General features: G+C 40.9%; 1 protein-coding gene and 1 long non-coding RNA gene across 3 annotated transcripts in view; one reads left to right on the forward strand and one right to left on the reverse strand.

The window, feature by feature from the left end:
- The window catches only part of LOC310645575, a 590,514-nt gene that overhangs the window by 234,235 nt on the left and 332,093 nt on the right, over positions 1-24,186 (forward strand). The gene's annotated exons all lie outside the window — the stretch shown is intronic.
- The window catches only part of ADAMTSL3 (ADAMTS like 3), a 156,484-nt gene continuing 134,638 nt past the window's right edge, over positions 2,341-24,186 (reverse strand). The window contains exons 20-31 of the mRNA XM_083371306.1: positions 23,436-23,589; positions 18,075-19,140; positions 15,855-15,973; positions 15,229-15,357; positions 12,859-13,067; positions 12,070-12,175; positions 10,618-10,830; positions 7,601-7,787; positions 6,576-6,780; positions 5,287-5,396; positions 3,596-3,810; positions 2,341-3,135 (exon numbers count right to left, since the gene is read on the reverse strand). Coding sequence (XP_083227432.1) covers positions 3,026-3,135; positions 3,596-3,810; positions 5,287-5,396; positions 6,576-6,780; positions 7,601-7,787; positions 10,618-10,830; positions 12,070-12,175; positions 12,859-13,067; positions 15,229-15,357; positions 15,855-15,973; positions 18,075-19,140; positions 23,436-23,589 — 2,823 coding nt within the window. The 3' untranslated portion in view covers positions 2,341-3,025. The remainder of the gene's footprint in view (positions 3,136-3,595; positions 3,811-5,286; positions 5,397-6,575; positions 6,781-7,600; positions 7,788-10,617; positions 10,831-12,069; positions 12,176-12,858; positions 13,068-15,228; positions 15,358-15,854; positions 15,974-18,074; positions 19,141-23,435; positions 23,590-24,186) is intronic.

Genomic DNA, 24,186 nt, shown 5'->3' on the forward strand with positions numbered 1-24,186 from the left:
TTCTGTGATCAGCCTTTGCGACCTTCGGAGAAGCCAAGGCAACGGGGAACCCAATTTCATTTTACATCCGTGTTACTAGCAAGGAAGGTCATAAAAAAGGGGGCAACACTTACTGTTGCTTAGCAACAGAAATTTGGGGTTCAGTTGAGGTCATAAGTCAAGGACTACCTATGTTGGACTAGAGCGTCCGTGCCTGATCATCATTTAAAGCCCACAGCATCACATGAGTATTTACAGCTCCAAAATGGCTTAGTGCATTAAATGCTAGCAGCTAATTATGTTCAAATAATTACACACAAAAGAAAGCCATGGTAAGTTTTAGTAATAAGAAAAAATAGGATCCAAAATCTTTATTACACACTATACAAAAATATTGCACTTTTAAACCAGATAATAAATATATACAAAAGTCTTTACAGGTTATCTTAACTTAAAGAAGGGGTATAATCAAAAAGCCAAGGATTGCTTTAAAATTTAAGGCCCTGATAACAGCAAAAGTTTAAAGTCCACTGAATCCAATGAGAAAGAATCAAAGATTCTGATTCTGCTTTCCATGTTAGCACTAAATGACTCTGGAAAGAAGCACTTGTATTCACGCAGAATCAAATGCTAAAGTTTTTCCTACTACAACCTTTAATTTTGCAAATAGGCCTTTATTTCTCAGTAGGTATTCCTTATCCTAGAATACTGAGAAGTAGGACTCAGCCTGAGGTTTCCCAGACATCATTTTTTGAGCTTCCGTGGAGTTCTTTCTACCTCCATGGGGAATATTCAAACATGTAATTCACTTGGCTATGAAAAGAAAAAAATATTCCTTGATTTTACTGCAATCGACCAGTTTGATCATTTTTGATCATCAGCCAAGAATACAGTTTCTTCATTCAACACCTTTTTTATACGGTAGCAGGAGTTCAGCTGTTAGTAAGGCTAAACCGTGATTTGGTTCTCTTTGGAAATATATTTGGGACAGAAACCCAAAACTCAGGTGTTAACTTTTCTGTCCTTCGTCAGAGGGTGCAGTTCAAGAAAAAGCAACTTTTGAAGTTTATGCAAGAACTCAGGAGTTACAAAAAACGAAACAAAACAAAAAAAACCCAAAGATAAGAATGGTATATAGAATATCCTTGACTCAATGGATAAGGCCAAAGTTTCAGGTAGTCTTGGCATAGTTTCTAAACAGTAGTCAAATAAACCTGGAAAAACTACAAGCCAGGCGTGAAGATAAGCCACACCTGTTTTGCTTGCCTATGATATCGTCTGAAAATGAAATTTCCACGCTGCTTTGAGAGCTAATAGCCACTGATAGACAATGGACTCCAATAATCTCAAGAGCCATGTAAGTAGAAGATTCCAGGTTTGACCCCAGCATCTCCAGGTAAAGCTAGGAAAACTCCCAATTTAAAAATCTGAAATGCTGCCACCAGTGAGACAGATCAATGACTTGCTATAAGGCAGCTTCCTATTTAATTATGGTTTCATCCTTGTTTACATTGCTTTCCAGTCGAGAAGATAAGCTTCCCCAGCCATCCAAGACATTCTGAGTTAGTCAGGTTAATGGCTTTCACTTTATTTTGAGGCGTAACAAGCATGCATAGCATATATTTTGGTGTATGCTAAGCTCTTTGTCAATTAATTTCACTGGTGTCTCTTGTGACAACTGAATGTTTGGTTCAATCCACTTAGTTTCAATTTTCACCAACTGCAAATTATGTTCTTTTTTCTGTTATTCTAAGGAACTTCAGGAGTCATATAGGAAACATTTCAAACCATTTCAGTTGCTCATTTCCCTAGCTTTTTCATCAGAATTATATGGAGCCACATTCATTTATGTCCCTCATAATGTACATTATCTGACAGTTAAAACTGAGAATTTTATTTTTTGCACAAATCTACATAGGAGCAAAATGCTATTTGAAGTATTTGACTCGCGTGGCATATTCCCAAATGCATATTGATCAAAATGGATGATAATCAACTGAACTGACCCTGACCATACCTGTGTCTCAAAGTATAATAGATCTGGGTTTTTCACCCTCTTTCAAATGTAAAATGCAAAAATGTATAATAAACAGAATTTTTTCAGAAGCAGCATAGACTTTTGGCTGGGGATCTGCTCTGAGTTCCCTTCTGACAAAATAATAATAATAAAACAAAACAGTTCTCAAACTTCAAATTCAAATGGAAACATTTAAATTCTGAGCTCCAGTGTCGAAACCTCAAATCCAATTTCATACCAGGCTAATGATGCTCCCTACCTTGATCAGATTCCAGAGAGATTGAAAGATATGATCTGTCTTCCTAAAATTACACTGCATTAATCAAAAACAATTCCATGGCAAGTTTGCAAATTGTAACATCATGTAGATCACTTTTTTACTGAAAATGCTTAAAAGAATGAACTTGTGATTCACCTGAAGCTAAAGAAACGAAGTCTCAGTGTGGTTTTGCCCCCAAAAAATGAAGTAGAAACAATGGTGTGTGTGTGTGTGTGGGGGGGGAATAACACTATTTTTTCTGCACTTTCTGAAAATTGTCTTAAAGTGGATTAAATCAAGAAGGTGACAAGCAAAGCAGTCCAACTGCTGATTCCAGTATACTTTAAACTCACTAATCTTCAGTTGTATTTGTACCATCAGTAGCATTAGTTAAATCCAATAAATTCCCATGATCTCATTGTAGACGTTGTTCTGCAAGGCTGCAGGTAGCTTTCTTGTTCATGATGGCTGCAAAGTCAGTGTTGCAATTTCATCACATCTGAAGGACACCAGATTAGGAAAGGTGCTTTCAAGTAGTACACTCAGCGGACCAATGATTTCTTTTTAAAAAAGAAAACAAAAACCTTTGAAGTTGTTGTAAAAAGTATAAGGAGGAACAGGAGGAATCAGGAAGAGAACACATTTTGTCCCAATCTATAAATTCATACTGTCAATTCAGCAAGCCCGTGTCTTGACTGTTGATCGTCTTCAGTGTCCTACAGAACAAACCGAGCTAAGATGGGGCATTGTGTATCACTTCCCATAAAAGACTAACCTTCTCCACATGTTTGACAGCACCTTTGCTCGTAGAGGCCTACTAAGCATAACTTTAGATGCTTTACAAATGTGCAGCAGTGTGTGGTATCCTTACAGTCGCCTGCTGAAAAATATATGGGGATGTGACAAAAAGGAAAAATTATGTCATCACAATAGACGGCTCTTGGATGCTGAAGTCCTAAGGCCGATACCTCATGTCTGGCGAACACAGATGTAAGAGTGAAATAAAATATCAACATCCACCACCCCACTCTCTGCTTTGCGTGTCTTTTTTCAAAACTACTGTGGATTTAATGTGTAGATTTCCTGGAGGCTCACTGATGGACAAGAACCATGAATGGTTATTGATCCAGTCCATGGCGTAGTTTGGAGCTAATGTGGGGGCCGTTTTCCTCTTTACTTCTGACTGAACTGGGGCAAAGTCACTCAGCCACTGTTGAGCAGGACATGGATTGATCAAGTTCCTTCTGGAGCTCAAGTTCAGCCACACACCAGGTTCTAAACACAATTTGCCACAAGCAACTGGCAAAGTGAGAAATGGATGTAAAGTATGTTTTACATACTGTCACAAGAACGGACATTGCAGTGTTTCCAGGCAGTGGGTCTCTTCTTCCATGCGCAGAACTGATTTGCCACCAATTTCTTCTTTTTCCTGTGTACACAGCTGACCTGTCGTGACTGGAAGCCACTCCCGCAGTCTACAGGGCATGGACGCCAGGGACCTGTTCGCCAATACACATCACAATTCTCTGAAGAACAGTTTCTTCTCATGGAAGGCCTGCAGAAGAGGAAAAGGGGAGGGGGGGGAAGCTTCAGTTTGACTTAATCCAGGAGATGATATTTCTCCCCCTCCTGATCCTTGTTGCAACATAAGGTTTATCCACTCCCAGTATTGCAGTATCAATAAAACATCCTCGTTACAACATAAGGCTTATCCATTCCCAGTATCACAGTATCAGTCAGTGGAGGATCTCCCTTTTTAAGATCTAAACTTAAACCAATCCAAAGCCAACTTCTCTCATCTCTCCAATTCTCTGCAGTTTTCGTTCCTGATAATCTATTTAGTCCCTACTATTATTCAGCATGCGATAGGCGTTGTTGTTGTTTTGTCTCCTTTCTATTTTCTGCCATCCGTTGTGTTATGTACTGGGTTCGTTGCTTAATGACGAAGACGAGGCGAGTGAGTTCAGCAAGATCATTGTTTATTGCTTGCAGGATCTGGACTGAGGAACAGGGCTGCGAATGCAGCAATTTATACCCTGGCCTCTAGGCGGCGGCCAATAGGTTTAAAGCAACCTATTGCCGCCCTAGAGGCAACCAAGAGCGGCGCTGGAGACAGGTTGTCTGAGGAGCTGGGAGCCGTTAGCCAGCTTCCCTGCTCAAGCAACCTCCCAGCAATTACCCACGTGATGTTCCTTTAACAAAACAAGCCCAATACATTACACATTGGTTGAATTCAGATTATGCTAAATCGGTAAACCTCACACTTTAAGCAATCATCTGGGAATCCCAAAGGTGCTTTTCCAAAAGGCAGCTATAGTTTCTTGGGTTTTTTTCCCCCTTGAAAACATTTTGCTTTTCATCCAAGAAGTTTCTTCAGTTCTGAAGAAGACCAAGAAAACCAAGAAAGTCCAATTGCCTTTTGGAAAAGCAAGTTTGGAACAACCAAGACCTGGATGGTTCAGAATCTCCATAATCATCTAGGAAGTCTCTGTAGAGTTTTCTTTCCAATAATCCTCCCTTATCTCCAAACGTTGTTTTTTTTTTTTGCCAAATCTCAAACTGGTGTGGAAACGGGGTGCATCAAATATGTAAAAATGAGAAACCAAGGGAAACGGAGATAGATGCATTCCTACAAGTATCTAGTCATACTTTTTAGATCTGGAATTGCAGCCAAATGCCCAGATGATAAAACACATATCAGAGGTATTCTGACTAAATAGGACAAACAGTTTGTAGACTTAGTTTGCTGTGTCCCATATAAACATTTGCAAATTCTTTGCTTTTCCACTGGTAACATTCTTCCACCAAGAGAAAGAAAGGGAGGTAGGTTCACACTGAAGTTACAAGTTTTATTCCACTGATTTAGGAGCTGGAAAGTGATAAAAGTATAGCATTTAATAGCCTAACGTGACTGCTGAGGAGGAGAAATATGTGGTGTTCGGTGACTGGTTTCTTCCCAGTAGGATCTAGCGAAAGAATGTTATGACGTCTGCTAAGATGAAAAAATGTGTTACGCGCTTGACAGACATACCTTTTCTTACTATCACAGAGTGAATTCAGTACTGCCGATCCATTCTGATGCTGACACTGAATGTGACGGTGTTGTAAGCCCACTCCAAGATTTATGCAACGTCCAGTGCACTGAAGAGATAGATAGCAAACAGCTTTCATTACAAAGACGAAGCTTTGCATTTTCCCATGCAAAATGCAGATTATTTGAACTCAGAGTGATAGCAGGCTTCCTGTCCCCGTGAATACAGGCCAAGAAGCCATCATATTAATCTAATTCTTCCTTATGATTTATTTTTTGATAGTAACCATGGCCCTACCAATTTATACCTCTAGGAGTCTTGACAGTGTAAAGGTACTCAGCCAGAGAGCCAATAGTAAATAGGGTTTGAATTCAATCCATCTACCTAGGCTGGACCTCTTGAGCAGAAGAAGCAAATAAGCATGTTTTCTTTTCTACTTGATGTTTAGCCTAACATGGACTTTCTGAGCTTTAGGGTATATTTCTCTAAATTAGTCCTGAGACTTGACCTTGCTTGTTCTTAGAACTAAAGAACTAAGGGCTTATTTTGTGGTCCAGAATGCCAGCTTCAGCCTTCATGGAACAGATGAATGTTGAGCAACAGCCTATATTCATGAACTCCATTGAGTTTAAGATACAAAATAAATGAAATGTCATCTCAGATACTTTCACCAGATGTATGAACAGCAGTTTTAGTCCATGGAATACTGGGAGTGGCTTTAGATACAACTTGTCCAGGTGTCATATGTTATTCCTAAAAACAAACATACTATAAAATGATCATACTATTCTCCAAAGCACCTGAAAGCAGGACAAGAAGCAACGGATGGAAACTAGTCAAGGAGAGAAGCAACCTAGAACTAAGGAGAAACTTCCTGACAGTTAGAACAACTAACCAGTGGAACAACCTGCCTCCAGAGGTGGTGAATGCTCCAACACTGGAGGTTTTTAAGAAGAGACTGGACAGCCATTTGTCTGAAATGGTATAGGGTTTCCTGCCCTAGCAGGGGTTTGGACTAGATGACCTCCAAGGTCCCTTCCAACTTTATTATTATTATTATTATTATTATTATTATTATTATTATTATTATTATTATTATTATTATTAAGATGTTCTCCAACCTATATCACTTTGTTGTGATGATAACATACAATTGTGCACCTCTCAGTAGAAAAGGTAGAAACTAGAGAAGCGTGCATAGTTATTAGGCAATTTTGATATACCCAACTGGGGATTGTGCATAGCCAGTGACAGAGATTATAGATCCATTAATCACTGAATTAATTACTTGGCCCCAGGGATGAACAATCCATTCGGCACAAAAATGGCCCACACAAGGTTTCATTTCCAAAGGACGCTCTTGGTCTGCACAAGCGTCCAGAGGCAATGTTAGGACACGGCGGTTGGCTTTGACTTGCTTGCAGGCTATTCGCCGGCGGTGAAATCCATGGCCGCAGGAAGCAGAGCATTCAGACCAAGCTGTTGTTGCCCAACTGAAAGGAGAAAATGCAAGAAAGAAAAAGAAATTAACCATAAAAGTAAAGGAAGCGCATTGTATCAAGAAGGATACAAATTAGAAATTGTGACTTGGGCTATACGGATAGTTATGCTAACGATGGGCACGCTGTGGAGAAAGGCTCCATTTTCCTCAGTTATTAGTTGAGATGGACAACAGCAACAATGGTTTTTAAGGACCAGACTGCACCTCTTTGCCGACTGCTGGGGACCAAGAGCAGAAGGAAAGATATTTTCCTTGTAGACGTATTAATATAAACAGAGCCCCACCAGATCAAGCCAAAAACCTTGATCTGGTCTCAGAAAAGTTAACTCACCCGCAGGTGTTTCTCAATAGCTGCCCTTTATATATCTTGACAAGGATGATGATACAGGAGGTCCAGCTATTGTATTTGTTCCCACTTTCCCTCACCTATATTTAGGTCAGATGGGTGGCTATATGAATTTAATAAATAAGTAAGTAAGTAAGTAAATAAGGAATTAATGAGGATTCAATACATTCTTCCTGTAATGGAAGTCTTTAGGAGCTCCATTGAAAAAACTAAACTATTGGCCAAAAGGGACAGTGAGGTATACAGAGAGGGCTTTAAGAGCATCTTGTGTGTGTCTTCTTTGTTCCCAGGCTCACAAAAGGAACTCTTGTTCTTTGACTCCTCTTTCAATGTTTCAGTCTAAGTTGGAGGCATTCAGCGCCCTAGTCAAAGTAACCCCAAATCTACCCAGCTTCAATGCAAAACACATATGGACAGAGATCTAAGTGTATATTTTACTTTGAACTAAGTAACAAAACGTTTCTACCTTGCAGGACAATCTTGAATTTTGCAGGACTGCGGGTTGTTCATGACTGGCTTCTGATGGTCCTTGCATAGTGATGTATTCACATTCTGATCCTTCATATTCACGCATAGCAATTTTTGAAAGCGAGTTCCCGAACTTCCACAAGTTGTTGAGCATGGCCTCTGCTCACTAAGCTTCCATCGATATTCTGTCAAAGAGAATATATCTCAAATATATTTACTTCTTCACGATACAAGGAAGTGCCTTACTAGGACAAGGTGCTCTCATTATATCAATCTGTTATTTGTTTCAATCCATGATACTAGTTTATATGCTATTATGTCCCTAGACCAGGGTCTGCATAGCACGCTAAGCCAGCTATAAACCAGCCCTGCATGATTTTCAAATTCAGATGGGTTTGGCTATCACATCAATCCCCTTTAGTTTTTAAGCTAGATCTAAAACACAGAAGGCTTCCTCAATCAACTCTGACCCTATGAACTCTAGGATTCTACAATTCTAGGATTCCACATAATCTACAAAGAATATGGCCATAAGCTAAGAAGCAAACTGAATATATAGAAAGGATCCCTTGCCTAATTGTTACTTATTTTATGTGTTATTTATTATACTTGTGTGTTGTCCAATGCGAGAAGTTCACTTGATGGATTGCAAAATTATAAGAACGTTAAAGGGAAAACAAGGAAAACAGCAACATGACGTTCATTAATAAAAAAACAACAACGACTGATCAATTGATTGATTTTTGGAACTTATATGACTGCCCATCTCATGCAATGATTCTAGGTAGTGTTCAAGAACAAAAACAAGCCTGAAATAAAACTACCCTTCCCTCAACCACCATCCTAGCCCAGGGCTTAAGAGAACAGCCAGATCTTCATAGTCTTCAAGAAGGCTAAAAAAATGGAGACCCCTTGAGTCTCTGGTGGGAGGCTATTCCAAAGAACTGGGGTGGCCAACAGGAAGGCATGCCTCCCAGATCCCACGTGACCACATTTAAGAGAAGGGACCCTATCTAACCTAGTAGAACAGGCAGATACCCTCAGGGTGAGGCAGTCCTGTAATGATAATATGAGATCTGGCATTTAAAATCAACTGAATCAGCTAAAATGATAAAAAAAGACCTTGCTGTCATGGTTATTAACTGTTCCCTGGCCATGGAGAAGGCAAGATCAAAATTGGGAGAAAAGTTCTGAAGGAGAAGCTTCTATTCCAATAAAGTTAATTCCTCTCCTCTCTCTCTATGGCACTAGTTATCCTCTCCAGCTTTAAAAAAAAAGAGCCTCCTTGGGGGCAATGAGGGCTTGCCACGAAGTCTGAGCAACTTAAAATAAATTCTGCTAAATCAAAACAGAAAAAGAAAAGAAAATGAACAATTTCATTGCTCTCTAATTTTACTTGGTAAATTAGAGACTTTTCTCTTTTTTTAAAAAATGGAGTTAAAATTCAAGGATCCCACCCTGTCTCTTCTTTCTAAGACATAATTTAAAAGACGAAGTGCTATGCAATGTTGAGGGTGGGGAATTATTTTGGGTGGGGTGCTAGGGGTGGGTGGGTAGTTAAGGCTGGCCTTGTAATATCCACAAATAAATGATCACTCCCAACTGTATCCACAGGCTTATTCCTCCAGCGCGCAATGAATTCTTAAACTTATTGAGTTTTCAATGTTTCTTTATTACTCCAGACTTTTTTTTAAAAAAAGCATTCCTTTCAAAGCACAAATCCTTAATGTTTACTGAAGGCCAGTGTGACTAAATGACTGCATGATTTACATGGCCATAAAGACATGGCACACTGTGGTTTCTCTGAGCACTCAATGGCGCAAGAATCCCAGCCCTACCCCTTAGCGATTTTTGAAGCCCTTCTTGTGCTTTAAATAATGAAATTCTGACAGACATGCATCCCTCCCAATTTCCCAGGCTTGCATGTTCCCGGAAAAGAATGGCCATTTCAGAAACATGGAGATAAGTCACCAACCACACCGTCCTTCCCTTGCTGAGAGTCACAAGTGGGATGGAAGGTGGATAGGGGTGTCAAACCACAAATTAGGATGGCAGCTCTCAAAATGGGCAATCTCCTCATGTTCTCCATGGAATTACCTGTATAGAGGCTAAATCAGCTTTCTTGAAGCAGACCCACTATGACTGTTAATGGCATTGAGGAGAAATGATGGAAAACTTCTAGGAGCAGGCTTCAAATCTTATAAGAGCCTATAAATTAGCTATTTTTGCTGACAAGATCACAATGGCCATTGTTATATATAAGACTAAACTCTTATATATAATTTAAAATCAAAAAGCACAGTCGTGGCCACTCTAGCTGAAGCTGGGCATAACGCCTACTCACTTTTCCAGGTTTTCAAAAATAGACTGGATAACCATTGGATTGGGATGGTATGAGGGGTTGGACTAGAAGACCTTCCAGGTCCCTTTCAGCCCTATAATTCTATGTTCTTCTATGTTCCAAACCATGGTTTATAACCACAATGATTAGGTTTGTCCATAATGTAAAGCAGATCCAAATACCCCCCCCACTGCCTTGGTGTTCGAATCCAGCCAGTGAGAGGTCATCCTAGGTCCCAAAGAGCATGAGCTGCTGGGAAAGCATGTTTATTATTTATTATTTAATTTATTATTAAATGTATTGACTGCCCATCTCACCACAAGGTAATTCTGATTAATGATCATCCCATATTTTTGTTTGTGTGTGTGTGTTTTTTTTTAAAGTCAAGCTTCCTCAGCCAGTTATTCTGGGCTTCCCAGCTATGCTGACGGGAATGTTACCTTAAATCAGGGCTCTTCAAACTTGGCCCTTTTATGACTTGTGGACCTCAACTCCCAGAATTACTCACCCAGCGTGCCTAGCTGAGGAATTCTGGGAGTTGAAGTCCACAAGTCATAAAAGGGCCAAGTTTGAAGACCCCTGCCTTAAATTATAACAGTAGGAAGTACCAAACATTTAAATAATTTTTTTAAAAAAAGCAAATGTGAAAATGTTATCAGGATCTTTCAACAAACCTTCCTTCTTGACATTTACCCAGACAGACAACGGCTTGACAAGTGATGAAGCCCAGCACTTGTATTGTCCAGCAAGCTGGTCAGAGGCTACGATGAATTCAAGGATGCGTCCCCCAACCAGGGTCTTGTGCTTGAAGTCTGAAGCCCCTTCTATGGATTGGTTTCTGACAAACCAGCGAATTGTGTTATTTGCGCTAGGATAGACAGGGCAACCTAGAAAACCATGTCAAGGTAATTATAATTTAGTAGCTGACCCGCAGAAGTGATATATAGAGAATGAGTCAGCAGAGTATTTTGAGGGTAGTATCCCTTTAAGAGACTGTGTCTGAGGGGAATGAATGGCAGTTGGAATCTTTAACTCCCTTTGTATATAACTGACTACCTTGTATTCTGTATGCTCCCTGATTGTTGTTGTTTCATATTGTATATTAAACCACAGTTCTTTTAACAAACCACTGTCAGATGTTTATGCTCTTGTGTTATCACAAGAGGAAAACAAGAACAAGGCTGCGATCCTTTATATTTTTAAACAACAACCCAAAGGCGCTTTTAGCTTTTCTATTTTTTCCCCAGAACATCTAAAACTTGCTCACACAATAAAGAATTCAGTTGTTCTTAGGTGTCCCTGCTCCGCCCCCCAAAAAAGATGATGGTGTCTTCACAGCAGCTACAATATTTCAAGGGTCTATGACAATTCGCCATGGCCAACTCACCATGGCCAACTGTCGCCATGGCCAACTTGCCACAGCCAACTCGCTGTAGGACAACTGGGCACAGCCATGTTCCCACAGGCCTGCGGGACAAGAGTTACCGTAATCTCAAAGAAAGGGTGGAATAGAATCATTAAAGGAAGGGTGCAAAAGGAGGCTAAAGCTGACTGACATGTGCGTGGCAAAAATTAAAATAATTTTTCTTTATTTTAAATCATTAAATAGAATTGTTAAATTGTCCTGCACAGTGAACTGTCTGATGGCAAGTTGGCTGTGGTGAGCTGTCCCATTCCCACATTTCAAGGTTCCCCCCTGGATTCTTTTTTTCAGAGCTGGGTATAAAAGAAGAACGGAAACCTCCATTGCGGCATATCCAATCTTGGAGGCTTTGAAGACCTGGGGGTCTTGCAACTCCCAGAATTCCCCAGACAGCCATGCCACTGCATCATGAACCTGAATTAAGAAGAATTGCCTTTTTCCTCCGTGGGGCTTTTTATTCTGCCCTCCTCTCGTTCCCATTTCCCCCTCTCCTTGCTATGTAGCTTTTGGGCCATAATCCACCCTGCTCTTGAGCTATTCAATGCTACATTTCTATGCAGTTGAGTTCCTTGGCTGCCAGTTTTGGAACACCCTGTAACCAGAAATACAGATGCTCCCAAATAACCGCCGATATGACATGAATGAAACAAGAATGACCCCCTCCCTGCTCCTTTCAGGGCAGAATTGACATTTGGGACCATACCTATTCTTAATGTATCACCAGCAGCCACTGTGACATTAGTGCCAATTCCAGATGCCATGAAAACACGTTTTCTTTTACTCTTAGTGGATGATCCGTTGTGTGGTTTCTGGAATCTTTGTCCTAAAATGACAGAGGAAGTTACAGCCCAGGGGTTCCCAGACATAAAACCAAGGAGAGGCTGCTCAGCTTTGAATGGCTTCTTCAGTCCCCTATTCTCACTGTGTTGGTGAAGCCCATCTGCAGGCAGGGTAATGGCCATAGCCCCTTTCCCCTTCCACCCATATATTTATGCTGCTAAAATCTGTTTTCAGCAGAGAGATATGTGATACAGAGCCGGTTTGGTCTAGTGCAGGGGTAGGCAACTTTGGCTCTTTTATGACTCATGGACTTCAACTCCCAGAATTCTGGGAGTTGAAGTCCATGAGTCATAAAAGAGCCAAAGTTGCCTACCCCTGGTCTAGTAGTTAGTACACCAGGCTCGAAACTGGGAGATCATGAGTTTTAATCCTGTATTAGCCATGAAAGCCAGCTAGGTGACCTTGGGCCAATCACCAGGAGAGTGAGTTCTAGTCCCATCTTAGGCATCAAAGCCAACTGGGTGACCTTGGTCCAATCAACAGGAGACCACCAGTTCTGCTTTAGGCATGAAGGCCAGGTGGGTGACTTTGGGCCAATCACCAGGAGAGTGAGTTCTAGTCCCACCTTAGCAGCAGTGGCCTACTGAGGTCGAAGCAGAAATGCTGGTTGAGGGAAGTAAAGAGATCCTCCCCATAGGGTGCCCAATGACACCTCTGACCCAACTTTATACTTGCCAGCCAATTTAAGAACAGTGGCTGCTGTGGCATGTCCCATAGCATTGGTAGCCATACAGGTGTAAATCCCGGTGTCTTTGCCCGAAACATTGCCCAGGAACAAGAAGGAACTGTTAGCTATTGGGAAAGCAGAACTTCTTGAAGAGCTCTCATTTTTGAACCACAGGACTTCAGGCTGGGGAATACCTGGGAGGCAAAAGCAAAATATATTTCAAGGTTAATGTTTGGACAAGGCGTTCCAACCGAACATCTTTCTGATTTGAACATCTTTCTGATTTCTGATCCCATTTCAACTTCTCATGGGATTTGGGATCCTTCAAGCAGAGATGTTAAGTATCTAAGCCTAAAAAGGACATATAATGGACAATCAAATAAAACATGAGCAACTATCTACCGGTATGTATATTGATGCAGTCATCTTCTTTCACCAGTAGATGGTGGACTATGCATGTTACAACATGGATATTATATATACGTCTGTGTGTCAACTTGGATATTATATATATTATATATGTCTGTGTGTCAACATGGATATTTTATATATGATACATCATGGATATTATACAGGTAGTCCTTAACCTACGACCACAATTGAACCAAAAATTTCTGTCGCTAAGCGAGACAGTTGTTAAGTGAGTTTCTCCCATTTTACAACCTTTCTGGCCACTGTTGTTTTAAGTGAATCGCTACAGTTATTAAGTTAGTAATGCAGTTGCTAAGTGAATCTGGCTTCCTCATTGATTTTGCTTGCTCAGGAATTCTGGGAGTTTTTTTTTTTTAAATTCCATTTATATCCTGCCCTTCTCCGAAGACTCAGGGCGGCTTACAAGCTTAGCAGTAGCCTTCATTCTATGTATATGCCTGCTTATTAGGGCTTTCATACATCCCCCCGAGCGGCATTATTACAAAGTCAGCTTAATTGCCCCCAACAATCTGGGTCCCCATTTTACCTACCTCGGAAGGATGGAAGGCTGAGTCAACCTTGAGCCTGGTGGAACTCGAACCTGCACTAATTGCAGGCAGCTGGTGTTACTTAAGGAGGCATTAGCCCACTGCTCCACCAAGGCTCTACTTGGAGTTGGAGTCCACGAGTCACAAAAAAGAGCCAAGGTTGCCTACCCCTGGCCTAGACAGACATGATTTGTTCAAGCACCCTGAATCGTAAGTGTAAGCACAGTCACCTCTCTGCTGTTCATTACAGCAGCCCCTTTTTCTCCAGGCATCTATGACAGCTGGAAAAAGGTGTTGTTGCTATACAGACCCAGTTCATTAATGTATCTTTTAAAGCACCCACATTCCCCCCCCCGGCAAATTCTTAGAGAAACTTCAAAAACAGGGATTGCTTTAATGGAGAGCAGAAAGGTGTGCCTGCAAGTGGTCCAAAACACTTATTCTAAATTATTTTGAAAGCATAAGTAGCCCTAATAAGGACCCCAATTTTCCAGTAATTATCTAATTTAATTATATTAATGCAATTTTCCAATTTTAGGTCATCAAAACAATTGTAGCAGATGCAAAGGGTAACTAGGAAGGATGAGAAATGCCAGTCGCTTTCTCTTTTTATCCACTGCGATTTTGCTCATGAGTGTTGGGGACTAGCTCGAGATTCCTGGGAAAGTGTGCATTAGTGCATCAAAACTTCTAGTACATGTAAATTGCTGCACCTGCATCACTGCCCCAACTGCAGCTGGTCAATCTGTGTGAATGAAAACATTGCCTATCCATGTCCTATGCCTCGGAGTAGTTTCTATCCTAAAATTGCCTGCATTCTGGTCCTGACAACCTTTGGGGAGGGTAACTCCCAAACTGACACAGCCAAATGTGCTTCTGGACGCTTGATAAAAATGGAGGCACCCTTTTCCAAGACGATGACACTTGTCCTGTATGTGGTTGCTGGAGGTTTTCACATGTAGTAGTTTATAGGGCTGTGCACGGCTGTGGATTCAGAATCCAAAGGCCACTCTGGGATATGTGGGTGTGCAACCAATTGTGGCATCTATCTGCAACTCCTTAAACCGAGCACATTTTAACTAGAAGAGGCCTCATAAAAATCCATGTTCTCCCATTAATTTCTCCCGACTTCAGCACATTGTTTCATAGGCTGCCTAAAAGGTATGATGGATTACTTGTCAATGCTGGCCCGGAATGGGAAGTGATAGGTGGAAAAGGAATAAAGAAGAATAGAATAATAAGGTTGAGAGAAACCTTTGGAGGTCTTCTAGTCCAGCCCCTTGTTGAAGCAGGAGAACCTATACCATTCCAGGCAAGTGGCTGTCCAGTCTCTTCTTGAAAACCTCCAGTGATAAAGTGCCCACAATTTCTGACAGTTCAGGTATTTTAGCCTTACCTTTGACTGGACATTCCAGCAAAATATTCACCCCTGTTCTTGCTAGGAGTGAACCTCCAACCGAGACAGACAGATTCCGAAGCTCAAAACTGGCAATATTTTTCCCAGAAGACAATATAGCAGGAGCTTCTGTGAGGGACAATCAGTGGGGAGAGAAATTAGTCCCAGAATTTTGCCTTCTTGTCAGACCCACTGAAAGACCCTCAAGACGGAATTATGTGGTAGCAGAGAAAGGAATTCAGCTGGAGAGAGTTGCCCAAAATCTGTTTTTTGCTTATTTTCGTGTTTTCCCTCTCAAATTATGATAATTACTGAACCTCAGAAAGGAATGTTTACAGATCTTTGTTGGGGGGGGGGAAGTTGTATGCAAATCCCCTCACTTTTCATTTAATATGAAAATGAGTGTTTAAAAACCTTCCCCAAGAGTTATTTTCCCATGTTTCTTTTACTAATAGTAATAATTTCTCGACAGTTTTGCAGGTTAGTATTTCACAGAAATTTTAAAAAAAACAACACCACCAAACCAATTCGTTATCATCAAACAGGAAACCAGGAGGGCCTATTGTCTTATTGAGAGATGATTGACGGTCGATAACTAATTTGCAAATTGCAGCACAAAGTATCACCTGCGTAAAACAGTGCCATGTCTTGAAAAAGTTCATTGTCCACTGTGCAGCGATACATCCCCATTTCTTTCTCCGTAGGGTTCGCAATCTGGACTTTGCCACTGGCTTCAAAAGTCACCCTGCAGAAGGTTGAAAGGATAAGATTTGATCAATAGAAGTGAATACAGGTGTAGTCCTTGCCTTATGACCACAGTTATTTTTATTTTATTTGTTATTATTTTTATTACATTTATATCCCGCCCGTCTCCGAAGACTCAGGGCAGCTTACAAGCTTAGCAGTAGCCTTCATTCTATGTATATGCCTGCTTATTAGGGCTTTCACACACACCCCAAGCGGCATTATTACAAAGTCAGCTTATTGCCCCCAACAATCTGGGTCCTCATTTTACCTACCTCGGAAGGATGGAAGGCTGAGTCAACCTTGAGCCTGGTGGGACTCGAACCTGCACTAATTGCAGGCAGCTGGTGTTACTTAAGGAGGCATTAGCCCACTGCTCCACCAAGGCTCAGTTGAGCCAAACATTTTGGTGGTTGAGTGAGACAATTGTTAAGTGAGTTTTGCCCCATTTTACGACCTTTCTTGCCTCCGCTGTTCAGTGAATCACTGCAGCTGGTAAGTTAGTAACCTATCTGTGAAGGGAAATCTTGGCTTCTCCGTTGACTTTGCTTATCAGAAGGTCAAAAAAAAGGAGATTATATGACCCTGGGACACAGCAATGGTCGTAAATATGAACCAGTTGCCTAGCATCTGAATCTTGATCACATGATCATGGGGATGCTGGAAAGGTCGTAGCTGTGAAAAATGAGTCATAAGTCACTTTATTCAGTGCCTTTATAACTTTGGACCGTCACTAAACAAACTGCTGTAAGTTGAGGATTGCCTGAACTGTTCTCCACAAATTGTCCGAACAACTGTAACAAACAGACCATTCTGTCTCCACATCACTGTCGCAGTTGTTCCGGATCAACGGGAAAATGTACAAGACCAAACCGGCACTTCGTTATGGAGTTTGCTCCTCAATCAAGAGGCATACACAGTAAGTGTGTTCATTAAGGAATAGTGTGCCTGAGAATCAGCATGATTCTACATGTCTTCCTTGTTGCTTTGATGTTGTGTGTCCTCTGGCCTCACTACAAATGTATTGTGTTCCACCTGGCCAGGTTTTCAGAAAACAGCTCTTGCCAAAACCTAGTTTGCTTCAGCAATTTATTTATTTTTTTGACATACATTGTCTATTTGCCCTCTTGGTTTTAAATTGGTTAATTCAACCTGTGCATGTAGTCTCACCTGGCAGAAGAATTTATGTTGCTGCAGACTTTTAAAGCCAATTATTATCCTATTGTTACTCTTTTGAATTAGAAAGAGAAAGTCAACTTCTCTGTGTTCTGTTGTTGTTTTAGCAAGAATGCTAAAATGGCTTGTCACTGAGGTTTTTTTTTGAAAATGCTATTCTGATTCCCCAATCTATGCTATACCACTGGAATTTCCTAGAGATTTGCCCATCCAAGTACCTTTGACATCAGCCAATGTCAGTGCAGAGACTCCCATATATATGTATATATACAAAGGATTTACAACAGTGAGTGCTAAATAAACAATATGTCAGATTAATCAATCCAACAATAGCGAGTAAGCTTTACAAGTGGGACACAGAGATACTTGCTTGTAAGATTGATGTAGCTTATTTGGTGTAAATATAAACCCTTAGTAACTTTATCTTAAATATACCCTCATGCCTTTTAAACCAGCCAGAAAACACTGCATGCCACATATTTGCGAGACCAGCAATTACTAGAAACATCTGTGAATGCTACAATAAAGTCAACTTGACCTGTTTAACATTCAGTGTCCAAAATATTTGTCTTTGATTTTATAAGTGAGTTATGGGTGGTGTTCAGTTGAAATATGGGTTTTGGGGAGGGCTAAAAAAAGGCAGAAAGACAAAAGGAAAAGAGGTTTTCACAATAAGAGGAGAAGTAAAGGGGAAATCAATATGCCAGTAATTAAGCATTCTGAAACATGGAAAAAGGTAGATCCAAGACATAATACGGGTCCTAAAATTGTTTTAAAGACCTTGAAGCTTAAAGGCAAAATGCTAAGCTTACAATTTAAGAAGGATTTTCACAAACATACTGTTATGCCTACAACATAATCACATATTATGTGACAACAATCATTCAGGTGAGTGCAGAATGGCTGAAATATTTAACATTACTTACTTCTCAGCAGGCTTTAATGGCACTCCATCTTTGGTCCAAGTATATTTTAGGTTGCTAACTCCAGCAGTTGCACAGAGCAAATTTATTGTGCTGACATTCTTGGTGAACAAAAAGGTACCCCCAGTTTGCAGAGTTACAGTTTCGTTTGAGTAAACCTCCTGTGGCTTGACCATAATAGCTCCTTTTGAGTTTCTCACTACTGGGGCGCCTACAGTTTTTGTACTGAGATTATCCATCACTCTTTGTGATTTGTCAAGTTTCCTGGCAGGGAACTTCTCATTTGCAGACTCTTTTCCTTTGTCGGGAGCAGATTGTGACGGCTTCACTAACTCAGCAATCAGCTGATAGGCAAACTGGGAAGCCAAATCATTGCTAATTTCTCCAGCTTCAATAAGATGGCTCAAATTTTTTATCAGCTCATCAAAATGGTCTGTATCCATACTGTAAGCATTAGGCAAAGCCCCCATTTTGAGTTGCTCAGTTGTGAATTCGTGAGCGTTGTGTCCTCCTTCTGAATTTCTCCTCTGAGTTTTAAGATGTTCTAAAGCTGGCTGGTCGTTCACTTGTTCATCACGCAGATACCGTTGACTTTTCTGGCTCCACAACTGCCAGATCTGATTTATTTGGTGCCATTTTGCTCCAAAGCTGTTGGATTCATTGTGGTCTGTGGTCTCACCCGCTTCTTTTCGGGTGGAGGGAGGTTCCAGTAGCCTGTTGCTTCTGCCAATGAGCTTAAGAACAAAGATCTCCTGGGCAGATCCTGCAACACACTTATACACTCCAGTGTCTGAAGCTTCAAGATTATTGATCTTGAGAGATCCTGATTTGGTGACACCAAGATGTTTAGAAATCTGGAGAGGCTGCCCATCTTTCTCCCACTGAATAAGCATCTTCTGGAATCTCCGAACAGGACACCTGACGATGACAGATGTTTTGGGAAGTAAATAAGCTCTGCTCCCCACAGTGAAATTAATGCGTTTCTCTTGCCTTGTCTGAATATAGACTTTATGGATACCCAGTATCTGTGGCTTGTCAAAAAGTCTGGATTTCTTTTCTTCTTTTAGATCTGAAATTGCAAAGGTATACTGAGAACAGGTGTATGCTTTCATCATTGTTTTGCATTTTCACCATGTCATTTATTCTTCTTTAAAGGTTGGAAGCTCACTTTACCTAGAAGTGTTTCAGACCAACATTTATCTGGATGGAATATAGGAGAGCTGAGCTTGGGACCCTAATATTCTAAATCTCAAATTGTTCTTGGGAAAGTCAATCAGACTTTGAAGCAAGCAAGGCATCAGTGAAGCAGTAATTTAGCAGGTTAGCTAGAAAGAGTCCTAATACAAGAAGTCCTCAACTTAAGACCACAGCTGAGCCCAAAATTTCTGTTGTTAAGCAAGACATTTCTTAAAGTTAAATGTTGTGAGCATTTCAGCCTGATAAAATTTTTTCTGTATCCATGGAAAATGAATTTGGCCTCTCAAACAACATAATTTTACTGGGTTTCCCCCCCCCAAATCCACCAATTCTGGAGAAAGTATAAAAACACATTTACACTTTACAGCAGCGATGTACTGCAGTTGGACCTCGACGTAGACCACAACTGAGCCCAAAATTTCTGTTGTTAAGTGAGACATTTCTTAAGTGAATTTTGCCCCATTTTTATGACCTTTCTTGCCACCCTTGTGATGTGAACCCCTGCAGTTGTTAAGTCAGTAACCCAGTTGTGAAGTGAATCTGGCTTCCCCATTGACGTTGGCTTGTCAGAAGATTGCAAAACGTGAGCTTGGGACGCAGCAATGGTCATAAATACGAACCAGTTGCCCAGCATCTGACTTTTGATCACATGATCATGGGGATGCCGCAAAGATCACAACTGTGAAAAACGGTCGTAAGTCAAAATTTTCAGTGCCATTGTAACCATTGGAATGGTCAATAAATCAACTGTTGTAAGTTGAGGACTACTTGTACAGTCCACCAACTTCTACAACGAAAGGGAGAAAGAGGGTTGCCTACAGGAACACGGCGAAACATGCAACCTCTTAATAACGATTTGTCTTTCTGAAAATTAGGAAACCGTGAACAAGTGTTCTAGACCAGCCTTACTATATATGGGTAGAGCAGACATGTCAAACACAAGGCCCAGGGGCCAGATCCGGCCCATGAAGTGGTTTCATGCGGCCCGCGAAGCCATCCTGGAAACAGTGAGGGAACGGCCCCCACTGCCTTGGCCCTGGCCCAGAGACCCTCCTCCTGCCAGAGACCCTCAGATCTGTCCCACTCCTGCCCAGGCCCCCATAGGCACCCTTGATGCGAACGATGTAGAGATGGCCACGCCCACCCAGTAGGCCATAAGCACTCTAGCCACGCCCACCCAGTAGGCCACGCCCACCCAGGCCACACCCACCCGGCCCCCTGAGGGCAACCGCAATGCTGATGCGGCCCTCAATGAAATTGAGTTTGACACCCCTGAGGTAGAGAATACATAGTAGTGAGCTGCACCCTAAAACTGGAGATTGAACCAGCCAATGATAACTGGAACATGATTCTGCTCATTGTGTATCTTGGCTATAGGCAATGTTTAATATAAACCATCTAAAAACTGATCTTATGTGACAGTTTCTTTAGGCCTCCTTCCCTTTTCAAAACATGTTTTTCAACCATCAGAATAAACATTCTTTTTTGTTGCTTTTTTGGATTATATTCCTTCATAGCATACGTTACAGCTAGAGCAAAACTTCACAACGTTTCTTCAACATCACTCTCCACCAAACAATCTGCTGATTGGACACGCTGCCATAGAAATATCTATAATTAAATAAATTCATATATATGTGAAGCTCAAAAGTATTTCGTGAAATACTCAGCCAAGGACATTCCTTTAAGTCCATGGAGCTTCATTTAAAAAAAAAAGTTTTGAACCTCAGGATCTTGGCATGTTCACCAGGCAATAAAGTCTCAAAAAGAAGTTTTGTATTATGAACATATCAATAATTATTTCAACTCTTATTTTGTTGGATGGGTTGTTTTTAATACAATGTTGAAGAATGAAGCTAAGCACCCAGCAATAATCATTAAAGCCAAATAAATGTTTCCATTAGGACTCTACGTTTGCTGCCAAACTAATATTCCAACATATTCTTAGTGTCAATGTTCAGATTTTTCAAACAATTGATAGCAAGCAGTCTGAGTTTTGAACCTAATAAATAGCTCAGTGAAAATTCTGTTTTACCATTTAAATGCTACAAATTACCATACAAATAAAAACGTAGTCAGATTCTAGAGGGGTAGAGAAACTTGAAGGTCTGGCTGTGCTCACCTTTTTGCTATAGCTTCAGATAACTCTAGTCCTCTGAAACAATTATCTTTGTACCACTCATCAACTAAATTCGCTGGAGGCTATCCAAGGTCCTGATTGATCCTTACAAGAATCTATAGTGATTACTCTACATTATTATGAGCTGACCTGGTCTAACATGATTGAACATCCTTTGATTTCCTTTTAATTGATGTACTAGAGTTACTTTAATGTCAACTCGCCAGTAGCCTATTTTTCGACTGGTTTCAAAGTGGGCACGAGAACACATCTTCTGATTGGCTAAATTAATTATTATGGGATTTACAACGTGGGCGGCTGTCAAAGGCATCTTTGCAGTCTGAACACTGTGATCTCTTGACTCTGGTGGCTTTATTTAATCTAACCTATTTATTTAGACTTTATTTAATCTAAACCTAGAGCTCTCGTTACCTTCACGGAATCAGAATAGCGGAACTTTTTTTTTTTGATGACAAAGCAATGAGATGAGGCTTACGACCACAACAAAATTTTTGTTGCTCAGCCAAATGTTTGTTAAGTGAATTTTGCCCCATTTTACAACTTTTCAGGTGACCGTTTGTTAAGTTAGTAACAAAAGGAAATCACATGACCCCGGGACACTGCAGCCATCATAAATGTGAGTCAGTTGCCAAGCAGATGCATGTTGATGCTGCAACTACTGTAAGTGTGAAAAATGGTGCTCGGTCACTTTTTTCAGTGCCATTGTAACCTTGAACGGTCACCTTGAACGGTAGTAAGTCAAGGACTACCTGTTTTAAAGGCCAATCAGAATTGTTAAGAGATCTTGGCAAGGCACACGTAGAGAAGACGATAAGACAGGGGTGTAGAAGAGAGCAGAATGAGCCCAGGGATGCCAACAAGTGTAAAAGAAAAAGTGGTCCCTAATGGTTAAAGTCAAAGGAAGAGCAAAGCAAGTAGTAGAAATAATGGTAGGTTTCATGCACACAAGACACTCAGTGTTCAGCAGAGCAGGAGCGAATCTGCAAATATAGACAATATTTTATGTAGACAGTTGAGTAAATGGTGGATAACTAAGGACAAAAAATATTTGAACTAGTTGACCTGAAAGATACTTTAGCTTTTTACAAACAGATATGTTCCACGTTTTCTCTAAGATAAGATAGGTAAATTAAATTCTAGATTTTTGGAAAATTTAAGTTATTCATTGAAGCACAGGACAGCCTTGACCAAGCTCTAAATGTTGTACAAAACTAAAAGGTATCTTATTCTCTAAATCTAGTGTAATAATATTTCCAAATTGGGGTATCTCTCTGTCTCCTCAATCCTGGAATCTTCAGATGTGCCATTTTCCTTAATATAGCTCTAACTGAGAAAGCAAACAAGTTTTTTTATCCAATTGTATAGAGCAAGACAGAGAGGAAACACGCCTGCCTCTGAACTATATATTTTTTTTAGAGCAGAAGAGTTGGACAAAATAAAAAAAGGTGAACGGTATTTCTTGAAATAAAAAAAAAGTCAACGTAGAAAAACCCACAAATCAAGATGGTCACCCTCCAAGAATTGCTTTTAAAGAAAGATAGGGGAAAATCCTAAATGTGAAATTGCTGATTTTTTTTTTAGCCTTACCCTGCAGGTAAAAAGCGCCGGTGTATAAAGGAAATCTGGAGGGGAATCTGGGCAAATGTGGTGAGGTTAGTTTTTTTTTAATCTTTTGTGTGCTTTTGGCAAAATGTAAGAGTTGTTTTGCCGAAAAGCAGTACAAAAGATGAAAAAACTATCACGCTGCAGAGGAACAATAGTTGCTGTGGAAAAATCAACACCACAGAGAAAAAGCCTTCCAGGGTTTGTAAAAACTGCAGATAGTTGATGGACACCTCATACTTAGTACTTTTTTGTCCCCACAAAGTAAGGGCACTTTACAGTCATGGGGTAATAGGCTCGGCCATGGATTCTTAAGGGGGAGGTCTGGCACATGGGTTACATCTTGGGGTAAATGGAATGTTTTTGAAGCTGGGATGCAGCGGGACCTTTTCCCTTCACAAACAGAGTGAAAGAACATCACTTACTTCGGCAGGCATTCCTGTGGCAAGGCCTGACAAGCTGGGATGCTGGAAAGCTGCTACACAGGGATCCATTTAATGCCAGATGTTGGCCTCTGGCCGTGAGCTTTTGGCAGGTGGCTTTCCTTCTTTGTGTGCCAACCCCACAGCTTACAGAGCACTGCAAAAGGAAGGATGTGATCAAAGTGTGCCAACTTTAAATAAAAACGTGGTAGAGCCCATCTCGCTCTCAAAGGGTTATGCTTTCCTTGGATTGCCTTAGAGCAGCAGTGCCCAACCTTTTTTTTCTATACCCCGCACCCTTAGAACGCTTCTGATATATTCTCGCATCCTGCAGAAAAGTAATACCTGGTCATGCATATACACTATAATTTTGAAACTTCGACACCCAAGTTTTCGCATCTCCCTGGAATATCATCTCACACCCCCGGTTGGGAACCCCTGCCTTACAGGGCACTTGATCAGGAATAGCGGGAAGGGGGAAAGGGGGAATGGGAAAGAGACAGGAGAAGGACTGGAGAGGAGGAGGAGGAGGAGAAGAAAAAGGATGGGAGAGAGTGAAGAAGGAGGATTGGATGGAGAGGAGAAGGAGAAGGAGAAGGATGGGAGAGAGGAGAAGGAGGAGGAGGAGGAGGATTGGAAGGAGAGAAGGAGGAGAAAGGAAAAGGATGGGAGGGGAAGGAGAAGGAGAAGGATGGGAGAGAGGAGAAGGAGAAGGAGAAGGAGGAGGAGGATTGGAAGGAGAGAAGGAGGAGAA

This window comes from Vipera ursinii (assembly GCF_947247035.1).
Source record: "Vipera ursinii genome assembly, chromosome: 11".
Classification (NCBI taxonomy): domain Eukaryota; kingdom Metazoa; phylum Chordata; class Lepidosauria; order Squamata; family Viperidae; genus Vipera; species Vipera ursinii.